The 23,583-nt window shown below is 34.2% G+C and overlaps 2 protein-coding genes across 10 annotated transcripts in view; one reads left to right on the forward strand and one right to left on the reverse strand.

Moving 5' to 3' along the window:
* LOC105424892 (zwei Ig domain protein zig-8) overlaps positions 1–10,469 on the reverse strand; it is a 95,814-nt gene extending 85,345 nt beyond the window's left edge. The window contains exons 1-2 of one of the 7 annotated variants that reach the window (XM_089082913.1): positions 9,887–10,469; positions 2,954–4,019 (exon numbers count right to left, since the gene is read on the reverse strand). In XM_089082913.1, the coding sequence (XP_088939039.1) occupies positions 2,954–3,092 (139 nt within the window). In that variant the 5' untranslated portion in view covers positions 3,093–4,019; positions 9,887–10,469. Of the gene's footprint in view, positions 1–2,953; positions 6,453–9,886 lie in introns of those variants that run through there. The other 6 variants (XM_089082915.1, XM_089082914.1, XM_089082917.1 and 3 more) reach the window with 6 other exon arrangements.
* LOC105427947 (DNA helicase MCM9) overlaps positions 1–23,583 on the forward strand; it is a 105,335-nt gene that overhangs the window by 73,679 nt on the left and 8,073 nt on the right. The gene's annotated exons all lie outside the window — the stretch shown is intronic.

The following is a 23,583-nucleotide window of genomic DNA, read 5'->3' on the forward strand; positions in this document are numbered from 1 at the left end:
CCTGTTATATAAAGAACAGTTTTTAGAAAATATTTTAAAAAATTTTACATATTGTATAACATAAAAATTAATTTGTCCAAGCATTAGTAGACAAATGTATAAATCCTATATATATATATATATATATATATATATTAAAGAGAATCGATCTGAGTGTTATATAAAAGCATGGGTTATTGCCTGTGACACAATTTTATACAGTCGCGCACATTTAGAAACGTCGGAATTTCACGAATGCGTCGACGCATGTACGTGTATGCTTCCATAGCAGCACGTGGTCGTCATAAAGTTAGTGCTCCATAAAAACGTACATAAAAAAAGCGTTAGCGTTGGCGTCACATTTTTCAATATTTTACTTGTGCATTATTTTAGATGCAAAAATAATATTGCATCACTTAGAAAGAGTTTTTTTGCAGAAAATTGAAACTTGTCGTCATATTCCTCGTTACATTCACACAATATTCATTCGCGAGAACAATTAATTAAATCGTTGCATGTCTAGTCAGAATATGACAGACGCACGATTATTATTGTACTTCCCTACGCGATGTGCAATATTACGAAACAGACAGAAATATTAATAATTAATAATATCACAGAAAATAAATATCACACAATTTCAATAATATACAATAAAAAAATATTATTTAGCATTATTTATACAAGATCGTTTTATTAAACTATATAACGTTTGAAAACTAATATTAAGATCTATTTTTATTGAATTTGTTAGTAGAGAAACGTTATAAATACAAGACTATCGCATTTTATTTTTAAAAGCAACTACGTGAAATTCATTTTTCCCCTTTCATTCAAGTTAAAAATGTCAAATCTGTGACGAAATGGGGGAACACAATAGCAAAGATTTGAGAGAAAATAGAATGGAGGATATATCTAGGAAGGAATATATACGGAGTCGGAACACGAAGAGCCAGCGAGCGTTACTTGCGAATTTAATTCTGACTTTACAAATCCTGAGCATGCTGTAGACAATTACGAGATAATTGTTAATACGACTTGCATTTTGCACTACGGCCGGTGCCGAGTCTCGTTTAAACTCTCGTGTCCTTAATTAGTTCCTATTTTGTCTGTGAAGCGTTACGAGTTGCATATTTCGACGCATAGAGCTTCGTGTTCGAGTGCGTCTGAGGACGTCCTTTAATACTTCTCTTGCATTTTATAAGGGTCGTTCCTCTCGATTTATATTTCTAGTCACGCCTTTCTGACATCAAAACAGTGGAGAGCGCTCTTACAATTTATAGCAAATTTTGAAACAATCGGGGAGAAATTTTAAGTACAGAAATGAAATTTTCTATCAAATGTTTTATCATAAATGGGAGAACACGAGAATTTAATTGCACGTTACATATTTTACATATAAAATTATTTTTAATAATTCTTTCCTCCATTTCATTAATATTACTGAAATTTAATTTTATGATTAAAAAGAGATATGTATTATATATTGGCTATTAGGAATTGGTCACGCGGGATTAATATAATTTATTACGTGAAAATTGAAATAATTGAGAAAAAGAGTCACAATATATCTCTCGATGCATTAGCTTTATTATGATACCAGTGGACGAATTAGAGGCGCGTTTCTACCAGTATAATTTACTCGGGTCTGTGATGTCTATTTTTAAAGAAACTGGCGCTCGAATTGTCTCAAAAGCTCTAAATGTATCTTCGCGGTAGTTAACCTCTCGTATATATGCATATCATAGATTTTATCCCTAAACTATTTTTAATTATTATTAAAACTTCATAATTAAGTGACTCAAATTTAGTATATAAAAAAATCTAATATAAAATTCATAATTCTAATTAGTTTTAAAATAAAAAGGTTATGTTAATATTAAAACTAATTTGTAATATCTTTTTTACATCAATGAATCAACTTACTAGATAAAATTATTGATATTGCATAATATATTTTTAGCAACTTTAGATATTAAACGAAATGAGAATGATGCATGTGGTTTTTATGAATGCAAAATTTGACACAAACGTTGAATTCTTTATGCAAAAGTGTTATTGCTTATTTCGTTCCGTCACAGTGACTTTCTCATTATAAAGTTGAAGTACGGCAGGCATCGCGAACGACGTTAAACTAATCTTTAAAAGATGGAGACGACAGCGCCCTAAGCGGGCGGCAAAGATTTGTGGGGAAAGTTTTGTAAAATTGAGACCACGCGAGGCTTGATGAGCGCCATGATTTATGCTCTTCATTTCTCAGGTGAGACCGCGAGACCCTATATTAAAGAACGACTGCAGAAAAGTTTCACTCCCGCATTCTGCATCCGCGCGCAGAAATCATATTGTCATTACGCCCGGCGTTGTTGACGACGGTACGTGATAGTAGAATTTGTGAGCTGCTCCGTAAAGAGCAGCGATCGATTTTTTTTAAGTCAAAGAGAAAAATGTTTGCATAATATTTCTCAGATTTTTATAAAAAATTCAATTAGCATAAATATATTGAAGCCAATAAAAGTGTATGTTATTTAGTTGTAAATTTATTTACAAGAAAACAAGTTTTAAAGAGCCATTTATTCCCAAAGAAACAATAATACAAAAATTTGTTTTTGAATATATTTATCAATCAAAATCATGAGAAAAATTGGAAAATGTGATATATTATAAATTAATCCTAAAAAGTAAACTTAAAAGTTACTTAAATATTTAAGAAACAAACAAATTTTTATTACAGGCAACTATTAGCTCTACATTTGTAATTAAACTTTATCACAATTTATGCCTTATCAACAATTGCGTATTATTTTTTATAAAATACATTTATCATTTCACTACTCATACAATAAGAATATTTTTTGAATAGTTCACAATCGCATCACGTGATTTTTTTGGATGAAAAAAAAAAAAAAAACTTTTATGTGTTCATATCATAGAAATCGAAAGCAGTGATTATTCGAAGAAAATCAACGATACTCACCGGTGAAAACATCGCCGGGCAGCAATGCACATATGCTCAAGTACATTAGTAATACTCCGCGAGCTTGACGCACCTTTTGGCAGCAATCCAGCTTTTTCCCGCTCGGTAGGCCACCACCGATTCTTCTTGGCCCCTTCATCGTGCCGCATAGCTTTCGGTTCCGACCACGTAAACCACGCGCGTTACACCCGGATTAGAGCGCGAGAAGTTTAATAATGCCTCACGTGCTTCTCCTTCCTTCCTTCCTTCCTTCCTTCCTTCCTTCCGTTTTCGGTTTTCGCACACGTGACGCGAGATTTCGTAACGATCTTAACGCGCGTGCCGCGGATGCGAATTACATTCATTAATAGGATGCGATTGCCTCGGGCGCAGCGAGTTGCATTGTGCAACGCGCGGTTGGTTTGCGAACGACACACGCGTCGAAACAAAACCTCCCTTTTTCACAATACGATTTGTTTTATCGCCGCGTTTTTGTTTCGCGTTTTATATATATATATGTGTGTGTGTGTGTGTGTGTGTATATGAAAAAATTTCATTCGTAAACGAATGCGCTGGATTTTGGTGATTGAAGTTATATCACCAAAGAATAGTTTCACTTTGTACACTTTATGCACTTTGCACACTTTATGCACGAGTCGTTTAACTTCTTTCTTGCACTCTTGACGTCGGATACAAAATTATAATAGATTATTAGATGAAATTATACCTGGCTTAAAAAAATAAACGTTATCGATTATATAAAAATATTTTTTTTCTAGTCAACGGAGTGAAGATACTTACTCCGCGCACATAAGTTATTTCGTTCAAATTTTTAAATAATTATCTTATCAATCGTGTCTTTCATCACTTCTGTCATTATCCTTTATCTTTATAATTTTTATTTTTACATTACATTAAAATGTAATAATAATTAAACCTTTTAATTTCTCTATTATGTGTCATTTATTTTGACATATTTTTTAAAAATAAATGTCTTGATAGATATGCATGTATATAAAGTGTTAGAAGAAAATATATATTTTCAATGAAGTTCTTTAACGATGTCTACCAATAGATATATTATTATCTAAGAAAACCGACACTTTTTATAAACATTGATTTTACTATGTTAATTCGATATGTTGAAGACGATGGATAATCGCGAAACTTTACAGGGCACATTTAAGATATAATGCGACTTCGAGATAGAATTCGAAACGCGTCCGTTATCATGGAAGATTGAAATTCGCCGGTGCGATGCGATGAGACAACGAGATGCGTGGAATGTGGCACAAGTTGCCGTACACTTTTCACTACGATAACTAATTAACGAACTTCCGTCTCGCTATAGTACCTGGAACCGCATCATTAATGCTAAATTTAACGCGCTGTCACTCAGCCAGCGTGGTAAGACCTGGCAGCATGATAAATGGCATCCGTTTATGCGATTTCAGCATGCCCCTGGCGTTTGATACTAAGATTCGGATACGATGTATTATACGCGCGCTCATGCGAATGCATTACGTTTGTCATAAATTTTGGCAGTTAATTCTCGCGATTATTCGCGCGTTCCGCGCAATAAAATGGATCAGTACGGAGTTAAATGGCGATGAAACGACCATCTTAATTTCTGCAGCATACCATCATTATGGATAGTAATTTGCAATACTCGACGGAGTAATTTTACAATTAGTCGGTTTGATAGATGACAACAAATTTTAAGAAAGTATTAAACTTATTCTTTAAGAAAATCGTATTCAGCTAGAAATGAAAAACATTTAGAGATTAGAAGCTCGATCCACTTATTCTTTTAGTGGAACCTACTATTTTAAGCAATTTAATTAATTTATGATGACTAAATGTTAATTGAAAAGAGAGAAAGAGAGAGATTTTTGTTTCATTAAAAAGTGTTTTCACGCGGTTTACATTCTTTATGATTAAGAGACAACGAGAATGTGTTTCAATTTATGAAAGAAATTGGCTAAGTTTAACTTAAATTAAATGGATGAATCAGTCTGAAGCTGATGGCTTCTGTTTCTAGTACAGATCATAAATTCATTTGTATTGCACGATATTTATAATACGACTTTATCATATGTTAAGATGAATGACATTATTTAAACAATTATCCGATAATTTTTTTCTCTATTTTTTTTTTACCTTTGTAACAATGAAATGAATGGATTTATTTATGTATCAATATAAAAAGATAATAATGCTATTTTCAAAAGCTAAATTATTTATTTAATTCGATTGCAAATGCTTATATTTAATAACTAAATAGACAAACATATTATGATATGTACATACTTATAAAGAAATTTTGGCTTTATAGAAAATAGTAGGCCTAATCTTTTCGTAATTAACAACATCAAGCGTAAACTAGGATCAAGCATCAATCACGATTACAATAATTTTAATGTGGTAATAAATTCAGTATGAGCATTTAAATTTTATTCAGTTTTAATTAAAATGTTTAGCTATTTCGGTATTCTATAACAACGCCGCTGAATTTTACCCGCATGTAGGTTAATTGGGGGCAGATGGATCGTGGAAGCAGCATATTTCCACCTCTAACTATTCTTCAAAACAACCTCGTTAATTTTCATCTAAAAGTCTCGATTTTCCGCTAATGAACACATTTCTGATTAAAAACTTATTGATTCCCGGCACAAAAAGCGACGAAGTTGCGCGATGTGAGATCAAACTGATCCCAATTCGAATTGAACCGCGACTAGATAATGACATTCCGCCGTTAATTAATTCAGGTCGGGTTTGCATCGGCACGTTGCGTCGTCGTCGTTATCATGACCATCGTCGTGTTCCAAAGGCGTCTCCAGGCGTGTCAGAGATTTCAGAAAATTATTGTTACAGCGTGAAAAAAAATACTTCTTTTGTGAACAGTTAAATAAAACATACCGAATGATATACCGCCGTATTGATAGAATTTATTTCGCGCAAGGCCATGCTTTTTAAATTTTCTATAAATTTCCATATATATAAAGGTAACAAGAAATTCAAGGATAAAATAATCTCGATGATAATAAAGAATAATACGTAACTTGGTGAAAAATCGTTTCAAATTTTAGCCATGATAAAATGATTAAATTTATTATCGATGAAAAGTTGAAAGTTATTTCGCTACGAGTTACAACACCTGAATACGAGTTACAACACGTGTTGCGTTCAATTTTGGCCATTTTAATGGAAAATTCGAGGACAGTCATAAAAAGTTGGTTTAAAAATATCACACTGTGATTTTATGAGGGACGTGTCGAATCATGAAATGCGCATAAAATGACGAATCCAATATGGCATCAGAAATCTGAATTGTAAAATAATTTTATTGTAGATAAATCGAAATGAACGAATTATTAATGATTTTCAATCGCGATATTAAAATTAATTTTATTTCAACATTAATATTAATTACAAATGATCTAACATGTTCACAAATTAATAGTAAAAATTATATATAAATAAATTTTAATAAAAAAATCAAAAATGTTGAAATTATATTAACAATTGCGGAACAATTGATAAAATCTTTAATAATATTAATTATTTAAATTAATTTGTAAAATAAAAATTTGTAAAATAAAAAATTATTTATAACAATATTTTTAGATAAAAATAAGATATATATATATATATATATATATAGTTGCAGAATACAAAAAATCTTTAATTTTGATTTTTATAAATATATTTTTAGAGTATAAGTACTCTAAAAATACATAAAAACGTAGAAAAATTTTTTGTAATTTGCAACTATACATATCTTCTATCTAAAAATATTGTTATAAATAATATGTTTACATTGAACTAGAATCGTGTTTCCAAAACAGCGCGCCGAAAATAAAACTCATAAACCATTGTAGATTTTACATATCTCCGTATAACTTGGAAATTCACGTCGCAAATTAGTGGAATAACTGCAACAAAACAATATAAAATACCCGGAGCTATCTGTAAAAATAATATTCGTAACTGCAAACATGCACAACCATCGTATCTAATCGTATTCTAGTTATCTCGAAGTACAATAAAAATGTCATACATATCATATAAAATCTACATTTTTGTTAGAATTAATATATTTATAATATTTCTGCCTGATTATTGTCTAAAGAATAATCTCAAGGAGAAGCCACGCATTTTCTAAATTTGTAAGAACTAACTTGGAAAAATTGGTTCTTCTGTAGCACTTATGTTATTTTTGATATTTTTTGTCTCCTAAGATCACAAAAGTCTGTATATAATCTTAGCTCCCCCCCCCTCTCTCTCTCTCTCTCTCTCTCTCTCTCTCTCTCTCTCTCTCTCTCTCTCTTTCTGCTTTTCTCTCTTCCTATGTATATGTGTGTGTTTTGTGCATGAATGGTATCAGGTCAGTTTTAAGATGCACTGTGATGCTGACACAAAGGGTTAGATGTCGACTTCGCGGACAATGACAATGCTGATGTAAGACGGCAAGCGCAAATTATCCCTGCGAGGTATTATTAATTAATGCCCTTGTTAAGCCACGGAGCTTGATGGGGACCGGGTAAAAGAGCGAGATGCAGGCTAGAGATAGCGAGCTGAAGCTGTGTTGCACAGGTGCATAGGGAAAACGATATAAAACTGGGAACACGTAAAACACGTTTGTGTACGAGGTACACACGTGTGCGCATATGATAACACAGCGTGAATGTACGACACAACCTACGAGCGCGCTGGGAACAACGAAATTTTCTGGACGGGCCGAATTAAAATTCAAACACTTATATGACATCGTTGAGCGAGAGAAGGCTTGTGTGAATAGGAGAGGAGAAAAAAAACAACGTCAAAAAATAATTTTCATGAAAAAGTAACGTGAAATGCAAAACCGAAATTTTCGCGAGGATTAAAAGAATGAAGACGTTAAGTTAGAAGAAAATGATAATATACATAACGTGACACGCGTAACTCGTGATACAATCATTGTAAAGTAATAAATCTTGCAAAAATAAATCGAAAGCATAAAATATGTGCGAAATTTTCGAGAGAAATAACTTTAAAGAAAAGAAGTTCATGATATCGTCCGCTCTTTTTTTTTTCAAACTTTGATATGCTATTCTATGTAAATTTTACATAAATGCATGACATACCAGAAAACAAATTATTTTATTTTCAAAATATAATTTATTATTTGTGTCGTCTAATCCTTTATCATTTTATTTATTCTCATCTCTAAAATGAAATTCTTCTCGAGCTTTAAATCTAAGATAAGTTTTTGCAGAAATGTTACAAATGACAAACATTGCGGGAATTTTCCAATGTTACACGACACGTGTGTTATTTATATCGAATTCATTCCCAAGAATACACGCGGCATTCACATTTCTCTCCTTTCTTCTTCTTCGTCTCGAGTGTGTAAAGTCTTTCCGTCCCATATACGTAATTACCAAAGTTAATTAGAATTTTGGAGTTGAAAGAGAAAGCGTGTCAGAGAAGAAGAGCTATCGGTTAAAGATGTATTTATTCCAAGAAAGCGAAACTTGAAATACGATATTAAGATATCACGATTCAATTATACTGAATATGGTGACAAAAAAAGACTGGACAATTTGCATACGTTTCTAATAAGAATAATTTTAGCAACAGCAGATTGGATGAACCTCTTCTTCGAAAGAACGAAACTTTCGACATCCATTGGCCCATTATGTCCTTCGCGGTGACAGCGAATAGCGCAGTTTTGTGACTCGATGGGCCAATATTGTCGACAATATCGATTTATCTATTTCACTTTGTAGCATCGAAATTTCCATTGAGCTAGGCTTTTCGTTTGCACATTTTCTTTCATGAGTATTCTTATTGGAACACGCTCTTGCAGATTTATCATCTCTGTCGACATTTTTGCTGATATATAAAATTAAGAAACGCGAGAAATAAAATAAATTAAAATGCAATGCTCTATATATATATATATATATATATATATATATATATATATATACTTTTTTCTATCTTGATAATACGGTATTTAGCAGAAAACAAAGAAGTGCATCTGCATGGAATAAAATTCGACTTAATTGATAATTTCATGTATTTTTAAAGTATCTTTAATTACTTTTAGTCAATTCTTAATGTATCTTTGAAGCCCATTTAATTTCCTTTCTTGAATGAAATTATCTGTTATTTTTTTATCAAAATACTCATTGAAATATTATACATTTTCAAGCAATACGCTCTAGATACACAGCAATTTGCGTGACAGTTTTATAAAAACACTATTTTTGAAGTAAACAATGTGTCTATCTTCATCCTCGGACTCTCATCGAACTATCGCGCTTTCGACTATCCACCAATCCCTCTTGAGTCCTCATGCAATTGGTTTTTCGTGTTTCAAGCACTTCGCTGTCCTCGAAATCCTAATTTCTCGTTTTTCACTCCCTCACTCCGCCGCACCTTCGTCATCCGGTGGAGCGAGCGATTCTCCGATAGTGCGATGCCCACAGAAACTCGCCATTGCGTTCCGCTTGATTTTCAGGTTTGCGACGGAAGGGTGTATAGAAAATGGGGGCAGATTGTGGTATCTGTGTAAACACAGGTCGAAGCTGTGCGTACTGTGACAACTTTTATTTGCTTCTGGTGTCCGACTCCGTTCTCTTCTTTATTTAAAATGGGTCATGTTGTCACCTCGTTATATCGAATTTACCGTCGTAAAAAATATATCGCATTCCTATTGCCATTATTTCTTTTTATTTTTATGATTAATTAATTATAATATTGTAAAAAAATTTATTCAAACTCATCAATTTGTTATACAGAGATAATTTACAAATTCAAAATTTCGGCTCTTTTTTTTCATAATTTTGAAGTACTTCATTAAAATCGTTCATTAAACGGACGACTACACTTTCACTTATCCATTTCCACTCATCATTTCGATTTATCAATTAAATAACAATAAAAAATTGGCATTTTGTAATTCACCTGTATTCACTTGCACATACTTTTACGCCGAGATTATCATTGCAGAAAATTCTCACGCATCTCACTACAGGATGATCGAGATAGCCGGCACACGTGATACCCGGACCGGTCTGCGAGACGCACTAAATCGTCAAGCAACGTCTACAGTGTGCTACGCGGTCCCTCTAACAATAAACTTAGGTAAGCCGACGAATACGACGACGACGACGACGACGACGACGACGACGACACGACGTGCACACACGCGTGTCAGCCACACGCGTGACAAAACAGTCGCACGCACTGTGGGTGCGTGAGACACACTAGCCGCGCGTGGTGTGGTTGCGACGCACGGAGACGATCCACTCGAGACGAGGTCTGTCGGTGTGCGTAGCCCACGACGATGATCGCTGTGAATTGTCGTCTGTAGATGCGAACATGTGTAAGTGCGAGCGAGCGAGCGAAATCCGTGTGCGGGTGGAGGACCAATTGCCTTCCTCGTTGTGCTGCACGATATTGTGGTGGTGCAAGCACTTGCCCCTCATGAATTTGGAGCTCACACGGAGAGACGTCGAGTGTGCGAAGAATCCGATAATCTACGTGTGCGGGGGGGTGCCCGCATCGTAGGTACCGCGGCACCGAAATGTGATACAGCAAATCGCGTTAATATTGTAAAGGGAAATACGGGAGGAAGTAAAGGGTTAAGCGACGTAAGCGATAATACGTTGCATAGATTAATACGGATTGTCGAGGCGCATGTTACTCCAACTGTATCTTCCAAAATGGATTCATGTTTCTCGAAAACTAGATATGAAATGTATAAATCGATTGAATTTGATAAAATATATAAGATAAAATCTTATAAATTGCGATGTGATAGAGAAAAAATTTTTTTACAATTTGGATGACCGAAGAACAAAAATCTAATTTAACTTTATATTTTTATTATTTGTAACGAAATGAGGGATTTCATGTGACTGTCAATTTGGAGAACCAATCATAGATCAAATGCGCAGCTTTTGGAACATGCAAATGTTATACATATCTTGTAGTCCGTTCGGAAACGCGAAAGCGATCAATATGTGTGACCATAATTAACTATACAAACTTGATTGTTTACCGTTAATGGAAACAGTGGCGAAACAGCGTAGTGTAGATACATATATTAATATTATTTTATATCACTTCATTATGGCATACGCAGACATGGCAAAAATTCATAAAATATTAATTTATAAATTTATTTCATATATAACTAATTTAATGTTATCTGTGCAATTAAATCGTTTTTTTAATACTAGAAATACCATGCGACTCTTTTATATTTCTAGTTTTTAAATTGATATTTTTTCCTATCAGAGGTAGAAAATTTTTAAATTTTTTTACTTTAATATTCCATCAAAATAAAGAGAATAATTGATACAAAATTAGAAAATTTTAAAATTGCATCTTTAATATGAAAATAGATATTAATTGAAGAAGCAAAAATAGTCAAAAATAATCCGCTCTATATTTCTAATGTTAAAAACTTCTACTAAGGTAATTCAAAAAATTCAATTTGATTACACTTTGACATTTTGACATAATGTTACTTGCAATATGCGGAAACTATTTCTCATATGAAATATAAATTATAAAATCAATTTTATATCATTAGTACTAAATGTTGACTATAACTCGAGTTACTAAGCGCAATATCACAGGCATGTAATTTAACTAGGTAGTTTGTTATCGTTGTTGACGAGGATAATATTAATAGGTGCAATAGTGGTGCAACGTGAATTCCCGGGGGATATGTAGGATCAAAAATATTTTGTTAGCGATGACGAGCGCGCGGCAATCAACGATGAATTTGGGCGCTGCGTCTCGTTTAATCATATAAATCGCTCATAACGGACGGCTCGTCAATTCGAAGCAAGCAGTGTTAAAGGGGTTAAAGGGCCGAAATCTGCACACGGTGAACTCCGCTTATCGGGCAACACGTAGTAACGCCGCGTATCAACGTGCGCGGGGAATTCGCGGCCGGTTCATCGGCGCGACCCGCGCAAAAGCGCAGCATCCGAGCGTGCATATCTCGTGCGATCGATCGTTCCGGCATCGTTGCACGCCGCTAACCACGAATGCACACGGAATTTGTGATCCATCGCAATGATCGTGCGCACCCCTTCTAATCGTACAGCGACCCAAAGCGACAAGCGGGATACGGATTTCACGTCTTACGCTCTTGAGACGTGCGCACGCGGGAAGAGACATGAGGAACTTTCGCACGTAGGAAAATTTTATTAAGCAACCCGCACTCGAGCTTTGTGCGAAGCTTCCGTACGTGGGTACATTTAAATTTCCACCACAGTTTTCTCCCTCCTCTCTCTCTCTTTTTCTCTTCCTGACCGTGAGAAAGGAGTCCTTATCCCGTATCTCGACATTTTGTTAACTTCTTCTCGATTTGCCTAACACATTTTTTAAAAATACATGACTTCCCTTTTTCTTTTGCTCTACTTATATGTCTCGTTATACTAAATTAATTAATTTCTCATTTTTCATCGCATTCGTTTATCGCCCGCCTTTTAGGTAAATAACATTGTTATTCGCTTGTGTATTTTATCAAAAAAGTATTGCCATTTTCAGATTTTCTTCTGATTAACGTTTACCGTTTGTGATTTAAAATCACGACGGTAATTATTAGAATTTAATAGATTGCGACGTGGGATATTCCAACGCATTGACCATCGAGCAACGCGCAGAGCGTGACATTCACACTCGCGCAATAAAATTGTAGTACGGGACATACGGGAACGGCGCAGCGCATCTGTTAACAGCGTTTCGCAACAAACAACATTACTTTCGGCACGCAACATTACCCATTACACGCGTCATAACGACATTCTGACTCTATGCTCGGTCCATTCCGCGGCGATCCGTGAAACCAGTTAATCCAATATCCAAAAGCTTGGCGCGCGCGAGCCGCGAAATCGCGCCGCCCTTTTCCAGTCCGCGTGAAAGCCGCGAATGCACATGTTAGAGATCCGCGATTTACACGTCGACGCATACGGACCAAAACGAACCAGGATGCGAGATGTCCTGGATGGGACACACGTTACTGCCACCGTCGTCTCGTCAGACGGTGGAAGGAGGACCGACATGCTCACGTGAACACGACGAAAAGAGCGCGCGAAATAGGTGCCAGAAATATTATGCAGATAAAATATTCATGGTTATCGGAACTCGCGATCAAGACCGGCTTTATTTTCCGCGATGAATAGAAATGGCGCCGCCGAATCTCCGACCTGCGGGACACAAATTCTTCCCTTCTCTTCCCGGCGATGACAAAAAAACGAGAGATGTCGCGCGAGTTTGATATCGCCGTCATCGATGGCGTGTAGGAAAAATTATTGGAATATTTAAAAGTTGTGTGCTGATAATCGCGACCTGATTATGCCAGTTATCTGAAGTTGATTTGACAATCATTATATGTGCGAATGTTCGTACCTAATTATCGGAGTTTGTGATTATTATGTAAGATTCTCGGATTTTTATTAATCATTCAGTTACGAAAAAAATGAAGATATGAAACTGAATTTTAAAAAATTAATTCTTGACAATTTGTGACAATAGAGTCATTGATAGCATCAAAAGCTAAGAACACTTAACAATAATTTTTATCTAAGTCGTGCCATGCAGTGTCTCTGATAAGAATTAATTTCTGATTCTCATTTCCTATCGCAGTCTGCTAAAACGTAACGTTATTATTCGGCACGAGTGCTAGGAGCCTCACATTACCAACTCCTAAACTAGTTACGTCTGTAAGAACAGTTGCAACTTATTATCCGGAGAAGAAACGATATCTGATTGTTTCTTAGTGAAGTTCAACGATCATTTTTGAATAACATTGTAGGCATAGCGAAGAATATTCTCATAATTTATTGACATATATGAAACGTCAAAAATTTTTATGCTAAATAACATGAAATAATTATGAGAAATTTTTAGATGATTTTAATCATCGAGAAAAAAAATGTGAATTAGATTAAGTTTTGAAAGCTTAATACAAAATGGACAGTAAAAAAAATAATTCGGTTGCAAAATTGCGTCAAGATCAAAAATAATCAATTGGACCATTTTTCTCACGCAAAATGTGAGGCTCCGCAGGTGATTTGTGGAACTTGATAACGGATTTAATTACCATTTTTGTGCGTAGCCAGACCTACAATCGAAATGACTGCCGAGATTTGATTAAATTCCTAATTTGCGTGGGTGAAATTAACTCGGTCGCAGAAATATAAGTTTGAGGAATTAATTATCAAGGGCTCGAAACTCATTAAGGAACTATTGAAATTTTCATTAGAGTACAACTTCTGTATTTTATCGCAAAATAATGCCTCCAGTATTTAATATTAAATTAAATAATACTCATACAAGTTAAATATGCTGAAATGAAAACAAAAGGAATATACATAATAATACTAATACAAAAGCCGAAAGGAGAAAGGAGATATACTTGTAATCTGAAATAAACACTGCAAAAACGGAAAAAATGTTGTTTTAAAGTAAGAAAAAAACAAATAAAAGCTAAACATATAAAAAATACATTCACAAATATTACATAAATATTTATGTTAGTATGATTACTTTTATGATCGCCAAATGTTTTAAATTGTGTTTTTCATGCTGACAAATCAGATATTGAGGATATTATATTAAAAAATAAATTTGTTTTTTCTTTTGCTTTTAATTTTTTATGCTTATAATTTTTTATTTTAGAGGACTATAACTAAAAAGATACTAATCATAAGATACTAATCATAAGATATATTTAAAAAAAATTATTGATACTAATGTATCTCTCTTCTCAATAAATAATTTGTAAACATAAAAATTATCAATCAATCTGATAATTAATATTTTTGTAATATTCAAATTAAATGAAATAAAATATACGGATGTGGTAAATATTTATGATACCGTGTATCTGCAATATTTATAAAAACCGCATACGTAAAGGAATATTTAAAATCAAATGAGTTTTTCGGGACGTCTCCGTTTTTGTCGAAAATAAAATATGATTAAATTGCGCCTATGTTACGCGCCAAGTACGATGTAAGCCGGATGTGCTCTCAAAATAATTGGAAATATAATTGGACAAAGATACCATAGAGGAATAATAGCGGCGGGGATTTCGCGCATTTCCCCTTTTTACTTTTATAAATCAGCTCCCTCTTTCGTTATTGCAGAATCCAAAAATATTCCGAGGATTAAAATTCAATCATGAATGTTAATTCGAATGTTAATAACGCAGCTATGTAATAAATTCTAACGTTTCATACGATCGATTGCCCCCCTCCCTCTCATCCCGAGGCGCTAAATTAAATTCAATTAATCTCGCACTATAAGTTTATAAGGTTACACGTTCGGTCTAAAATCAATGTTCCGTAATTAACTCGAATGCTCCCTCGAAATAATTGGGTGTATAATTGACCAGAAGTCTGGACATATGTATACACATGGCGGCTATGTGATCGATGAAAAGCTATATAATTTTCAAACATGCCAATTAATAATGTTTGTTAATTTATAATATTTGTTAATTTATATAAAAAAAAGACATGACACAAAACTATAATATGTGACAATCTAAGAACTCACATTTTATTTTATTGCTTAAATTTAACACGGTGAAGTTAAAAAGAATCATTATGTTTACTGCTTGATAGTATTAACGGAATTCCCTATAACTGTTATGAAAGAGGGATCTTATTTTTAGTTAATTTACGTATTCCACACAAAAGCGAGATAAGATGGCGAAAAATAGTAGCTAATGAGTGGCAGAGAATAGCCACCGTCTTATGTCGCCCCAATTATTCGCTTCTTAGATGATATCGTGTAGATGTTCCTAAGTTAATTACGTAATGGCGAGTGGCAGTTGGATTCCGTAAAAAGAGCACCGGCAACATGCAAATCGCCGGTATAATAATGGAAACCGACGGGTAAAACCTGAAAACATGGACTATGCCTTCTCTCACAGTGCCTTCTCTCCGTTTCTATTTATAATCCTATTCTCTTTATAAGCGCGCAAGTACGAAGCTCGCGGTTAGATCCACATTATCTCGTTATCACGTTATATAATTAGTTTCTCTTTGCCGCTGCAGCCAGAAACTTAGCCAGACGTAACACTTTAACGATTGGAATAATCCTCAAAATATTATTCTGCGCTTTTGGCATATTTATTAAGAAGACTATAATTATTGCAATATTAATCAGACTTTAAAAATAAAATGGAAAAAAATCCATCAGCAGTATATCGCATATACATATATAACGTGAAGTCGAATTAGTAACGCGTGTTTTGGAACGATTACTAATAAATTGTGGAATATATTCAGCCATTAAACTTCTGCCAATTTAGATGCTATCATGCATGAATATTCCACTGAATAGCTTAACGTCTAACAAAGAGATAGCAAGTAGTATTTGGCTGTGAATTGAGGATCAGGGTAAATGAGGATGTGCTTTATTATAAACGGACGAGTAACTGCGTTTTGCGTCACAAAAACAAATATTTAACATTTCATGCATAATTACCAGTGTAAAATCACATTGATATCTCCAGGGAGATTAACTAATATTTATAAATATAATATATTTGGTTACATACTAATATAATAATTTTCGTCATAATCTGTAATATCTGTAAATATATTCATATAGCAAAAGAAAGCATCGAGTTTTATATATATATATATATATATATAAACCCATACACATACATATACATTACTACTAATACTGGAAACTGCATACCAGAATTATCCCACTCGCGGTACGGTCCCGAATAGCAGAGTGATTATGTAGCACCGGGGGTGGTCGCGCTAAGCAAGGGCTGACTTACAGCGGGTGTGCAGAAGTACGCGCGCTTTAAGCCTTTGATTATGACGTGGCCGGTGAGAGTTTGAATCACGAGGAAGCGCGTAAGATGATATTCCTGAATGGAACGATCGGAAGTCGGGTGAAGGAGAGACCGCTGTGCTCCAACCGCTGTGCGCCCCAGTGGGAGTGAGAGAGAGAGAGAGAGAGAGAGACACAGACAGCCACGCGTACCGGTTACCGGGGTTCGCCCGCGTCAGGATAAGCCACAACCGGCGTACCGCGTCCGGTCCGCCCGCATGTAATGAAATACAGTAACACAATCCGCGATATACATCCGCGGTGTGGCGTTACACGCGACGAGTATCCGGCAACTGCGGACGCAACGCGCGGCCAAGGGTATCGCGTCGCGTCTGGATTAATTTCGACTTCGCGGAAACCTGTCGCGGACCGTGCGACGGGTTGTTGCGGGTTTCTTCGCGGATCGCTGAGGGAAAATTAATCACCGCCCTCGCCGTGTGACGGAAATTGCTCGGTGGCGGGCCGGCAGCTTTTTCACTCGAGTAAATCGACCCCTTTCCCTCCTCCGCAGCTCCCGCCGTATGTTTTAATAAGTAGCCCGCTTTCTTCGTCCGATTCATTAACTTTATCGCGGCTTTTTCCACGTCGCGCGACTTTTCGCGTTCTTTCCTCTTCGCGTACATTTCTCCATGTCGCGCTTCCGCCTCCGGATGATTTTCTTCTTGCAAATACGTCGCGCGTCGCTTTCACAAAAGCGCTTGGACACCAATCAAATAATGTATCCGTCTTTTTTTTCTTTTATATTACAAACAAACGCGTTGCCGCGTGAATTTATAGAGTGTTCCAAGCAGTATCCACTTGCACGCGAATGGCTAGCCATACGGAAGCGCCATAAAGCTAATGATCCCTAAGTGATCCGTACCACGACGACATGATGACTGTTGTGCCAGGGAGGAAGGGATTACAAGCGAATGGAATGGGATGGAACATCCCATCATTATCCAATGATCTACATCTCTTTACTGACTACACAAAACACGTCTCTATGAATACACATAAGAAGTTTTACCGAGGCATAAAATAGCTATGTCTTTTATATAAATCTCGCAATATATAAATATTATGAATTTTATATATATTTTTATTATACAATATTGTATTATATTGTAAGTAATATTTTGTTGTGAATAAAAAATATGTATTATTTATTTTTCATTCCTTGATGTAAACCGAAATTTATTATAACTACAAAATTAATAAATTTAACATATTTTATTTAAAAAAATAATAAATATAATAAAACTATTATACATTTAATATGTATTAATTTAATTATAAATATGTGTTAATTAATATTTTATATGTTTAATATTTATTTCGAACGTCTTTGTGTAATCTATTTATCAGATTTTCACATTGTTTGAATATTAGCCAGCTAATTCGGAGTTAAAGATAAAAGTAATATAGGAAAAAATGCGGTCGACAAAGATGAACGAGCAGAGAACAGTTATAGTGATCTAAAAAAAGACCACATGTTTTCAAAGTTACAGAAAAAAAACGTGGTTGCTTTGTGTCTCACAAATCACAGTGCGGCGACGAAAAAAAATCTGTTGACTTAATGGTTGTACATCGTCAACGGAATCAATCAAAAAAAGAATTCTATTCTCGTCTAATGTAACTATAATTTAATTTAAAATTTAGAAGTTAAAATTTAAAATTATTTTTTATTTTTATCAAACAATATAATAAATCTTGAAACGTTATGCTAACATGAAAAATATCGCATATCCCTTTTGCAAAAATTTCTCAATGAATTTAGAGTTTATTCTTCCTCGATAAAAATTTAACAACCCTTTCTCAGTTTTCTTTTATCTTTATTAGATTACAAATATAGTTTAATTAATTCAATAATATTACTTCATTATATTTCACTATAATTCATTTAATTTTATTCTATAATTTTATTCTTAATTTTCTCCCGTTGATTTTTTTTTTTATTGCAATTTAAAGATACGTTACAAAACGGGAAAATGGACTAATCCTTTCGCGCTTATGCACACGAGCGGCAAGATCAAACGTCAAACGCAAGGGATCTCGCAACTACGCGCCGATGCATCTCCATAAAACGAGCACGGGGCTAGCGAGTCCGTCAAAGCTTTGTTAAACTACACCGAACGCCCCGCCGTGTTAACGTATCACGTATGTTTGGCGTCTAAACCACGAGGCACCGCAAGATCGGTACCAGCCATCCATCAAGCTCTATTCCTGCTGTACAGGATGACCACCTGTATCTCGCTAAACAAGATTTACTCCGCTATAGATCATCCCGCGTGATCGAGTGGCCCATCCGTGTGCCCGACGAAAGAAACAATTAGTCGTCGGATGATGATGGGCCGGCGAGCAACCCAAGGAAAGAAATGGATCACATACAGTATCGTGACTTGGTCTTGCCGGCTTAGCATCACTTTCTCGGGCTTCGGCGCCGAGTTGGAGTCGAAAGTAGGAACTGGGATCTGATCCACCAAATCGGATAAATCTGTGCTAAGCGGTTTCCATAGGCTTAGACTATAAGTTTGAAGTAGAAGAAATAATCAATGATTTCGGTGACGCAACAACATTTGTTCTAAACAGATTCTAAGATAGAGATATCTGCAGCTTAGATAAATTTTTAACTGTTCAACAGATTTATTTAAATTATAATGAAATGATAATATACGCACGATAGCAACATAAAGTATTTCTTCTATCAATTTGCTTCTATCAATGGTAATCTTGTCTTTATACTAAAATTATGTAAAAATTATTTTAATAATGTAATTAACTTTGTATTCTAAATCCTTTTTATATTCTAAAAGTATTTAGACTTACTTTGCACCCAATTTTATGTAAAATTAGTTCTAACAGACTTATCAAGCGTCAATTCTCTAGCGTAGATGTAATCAATTTATTACATACCGACGCCACATAAATTTCTACCAAGCGGTATTAAATCTTCTCTCAAAATCCCCGCGTAACTTCATCAATTTTGGTAACAAGACGCTGCTTCAAAGGAACTTGCGATCTTAACGGCGCAGAACATTTGTACAAATCATATTCACCATGAAATAGCTCTTCGATCCCCTGATAATGAACGCCACAGCCTTGTTCTATGAGACACTGCCGAGCATAGTGGCTTCTTAGGCATCAAATATAAACGTCAATGTTAAAGAGAGAGAGAGAGAGAGAGAGAGAGAGAGAGAGAGAGGAGAGACGACGAGGGGTCGATCACCAACCGAGTCGCAGAGTCACCGCGCTCTCATAATTCAAAATTCCAAACGACTCCAGTTGTCCGAAGTCATGTGCCTGAACTGGGGATCTCGCGTTAGACCCCCGCTGATAATTTATGAGGTGCAACCCCCGTCGAAGCTGGCCGTTCAATTTTTGAACGGGCGTGTGGTCACGTGTAATATCAGGGAGATTACATCGGATCCGTCCGCGAGAAAGTTACTGACTACGAAAATATCGATCCCTTAAGCAATACATCTTGCATTTGCACGGAAGACGTGAAGAAGTAGGGCAAACCACGCTTCTTTTTTTTTTTTTCTTTTTCTTCCTTGCTGATTCGGTAAAAATTTATCTAGTGCTGCAGCACAGCACAGTTTTATATTACGCGTAATTACACATGCGTGCGAGCGTGAGTGAACGTAAGCTTGACTATAACGAATGCTTCATTCGGAACGCCTTAAAACAGGCGTGCATAATATGGATGGGACAAAGGATGTATGAAAATGACGTTTTATTCTCACTCCTATATCTCCTACACCTTTCTAAAACAACGGTTATGCCGTATAACGTAGTGTAGCCGAAGGCAATGCGTTTTTATTATATCCGACCATATTTTCCTCGTCGTACCATAGACCGAAGGTAGATAAAACATTATCGGAGCATTTCTTTCGCGCATAAAGGCATAAAGGTATAATTCTTGGTTTTAACTATCATCTAGTCTTTCTTTTCCATTTTGATTTTACATTTTAGTGAGAGTTATATAAAATGGTGGCACAAACAATATTACTAAAAAATGTTAAGAAATATATGTTTGTATTTGTGTTAAACAAAAGTTTAGAAGTTCTTTAGAAATAGGTAGCTATTATTAATGAATGAAATAACAAAATAGCAATTTTTCTATGATAATATTATTATTTTTTTAATTATTTTCTTACTTATGGGATAAATATATTCGTTTTTTTATTAACAGTTTACCAACTACTATTAATCGTAGAAATATAAATTCAATTTCGCTTCATTTTACTAATTTTAATTGTCTTTTTTCAAATAATCAGCCAATTACAAATCAACAATTATTAAATCGACGTTCTAAAGAAGAATCGAGTATACCTCGATGTATGTGTGAGAAGATATTAGTGTCCCGGTATTAGTATTCCCGTACATTGTTTAATTGTTGAAGCTACCTCTATTTCACAAGTAATCGATATCACATAATTCGTTCAACACAACGTTGTGCATTCTTAAGTCGTATCGCAATTTTTTAACTCTAAAGCATCTAAGCGCAGCGTGAAAAAGGTGGAGGAAGATGGATGAAAATGAAGTTTCTCTCCTCTGAAGTTCTAGCCATAAGAAGTGACTCTAAAGTATCGTTACGGCATGATGCACACCGTGAGACAATGCTTCTTTATTATGCACGTCCACACATTCTTAAACTGACACAGCATCAGAATAAATGGGTCTTGAATCTTTCTTTGTATATCCATAACTATGTCATTGAACAATATCACTCGGATAAAACGAGATATAATAAATATTACGCAAATTGTAATTTTATTTTATTAAATATAATATTTTTTTATTAAATTTTATTAAATATAAAACATGCAGAAAATTCCAACGTGTTTTTTAAAGTAAATATTTAACTTAATTGAGATTCGCATTAATCGGTTTCATTTTTTTTTTTTTTAAATTCCAAATATGCTGAAATGTATGTACGATTATGAATTGATTGTAGAAAATATGACCTTACAATTAGTGAGGTATAAATAACTTAACCGAATTGAAAGAATTAGTATTTTCGTATATACGTATATATATTTAAAATATGTATATACGCAAATTAATAAATTAATTAAATAATATTATCAATCAAATCTTTAATACATAAAGTAACACAAAAAATACGTTTAATGTTAAGAAAATACGAAATGTTATTACAAATTTCTAGTGATTTGTACGAGCGAATCAATCATATAACGTGTAGATAAAAAGATGAGCGAAAACGAATGTCCGTACACTGAAAGGAATTAATCGAGTTAAGCGCGTTCCGCTCAAATCTACGAAATCAAAATATGATTTATGGATTGACTTAATGTCTTTCTTCGAAAAGATACTTTCTCGTCAGAGATAGTTTCTGGGAGCTGTTCGAAGTAAAACCACGAGAACAAGTTATGAAATGTTCACGAATTTGTTACAATATTAGATTAGACGATATATCAATTTTCTTAATGCAAAAGTTTATGGCAATAATTTTATGTAAACTTATTCTTTTCTGGCCCATCTTTTTACAATTTGCTTTTCAAATGAAATATTTATTAGATTATTAATATCAATAATATTTTAATAACAATAAATTTCAATTTAATTCTTTATATTGTGAAATCTTTTATTTATTTATGATTTATATAGATTCGAATTGGTAATGACTTTTTGATTTAATAATGTTGGAAAATGCTGTCTTATATCTTTATTATGTCACTTCAGGAATTTCTGTAATGCTGTAATTCATATTCGGCAGATTATTGATTAAATCTAGATTAGAGTAGATATTTCGATAATTTATATGGAAAGTAGAAAAGGCAGAGAGAGAGAGAGAGAGAGAGAGAGAGAGAGAGAGAGAGAGAGGGAGAGAGACGAGAGAAAGATATAATGACGCCCACAATGTTTGCGCGAATGAACAAATTAGCAAACTCCATAATGCTTTCGATTATGAGCATTACCGTAAACTCTTTACGTTGTATTTTAATTGGTGCTTGCTAATTATATTTACAGTGTATCAAAAAAAATATTAATGCTTCTTGAGATTCTTGATGAAATGAGAGAGAAAAAAATAACATTTAAAACAGATTTAAAAATAGTGTTTTTTAAAATCCTTTTACTACATGTTGTGATATTTTTAGGTATATTTAATAACCGTTTGTTTTTACTTCTTATCATTAAAAATTTTATTAATAATTTAAGATTAATTCACGTGAATATATTTTACTTCAGCGAAGTTCCTGGCTCACTGCCAAAATCATGCATCAAATCGTTGGGAACACCTTTGTCCGTCGAAATTGCCGTCATTGTTACAAACATCACCTCGATTCGGTCCTCAGCAACAGCTTCCGCTCCCACGAGTGTCACATAAAGGTCGGAAAGAACATGCTTCAGCGAACCTCATCAGTACGAATGCCGGCAATAACGAAAACTTCGTCGAGTAACTGGATCATTCCTTCCGGATCAATATAATCAATATCTACGTGACCATGGCCTCTCTCAAGAATCTTTCTCATTACGAATGAAACAAAACTCTTCTAGCAAATATCTTCTAAACCCAAGACTATAAATTATAAAATAATATAATTATAAAATAAAAGATGGAATAACACCTAAGACAGAAAAATAAAGTTTTTATTTTTTTAAATTTCAAAGATAAAAAGTATTAAGGCCAAATATTATCTTGTTAATCTAAAACGTTTAATTCAACAAAGTACTTCCAAATCAAAACAATTTAATCCTATGAATAATTTGTCAGAATATCTAGAAAATAATTTCGGCAATATATGCCTATTAATCTGTATAAAAAAAAAAAT

Source organism: Pogonomyrmex barbatus, unplaced genomic scaffold (genome assembly GCF_055798465.1).
Source record: "Pogonomyrmex barbatus isolate J1 unplaced genomic scaffold, ASM5579846v1 scaffold6, whole genome shotgun sequence".
In the NCBI taxonomy this organism is placed as follows: Eukaryota; Metazoa; Arthropoda; class Insecta; order Hymenoptera; family Formicidae; genus Pogonomyrmex; species Pogonomyrmex barbatus.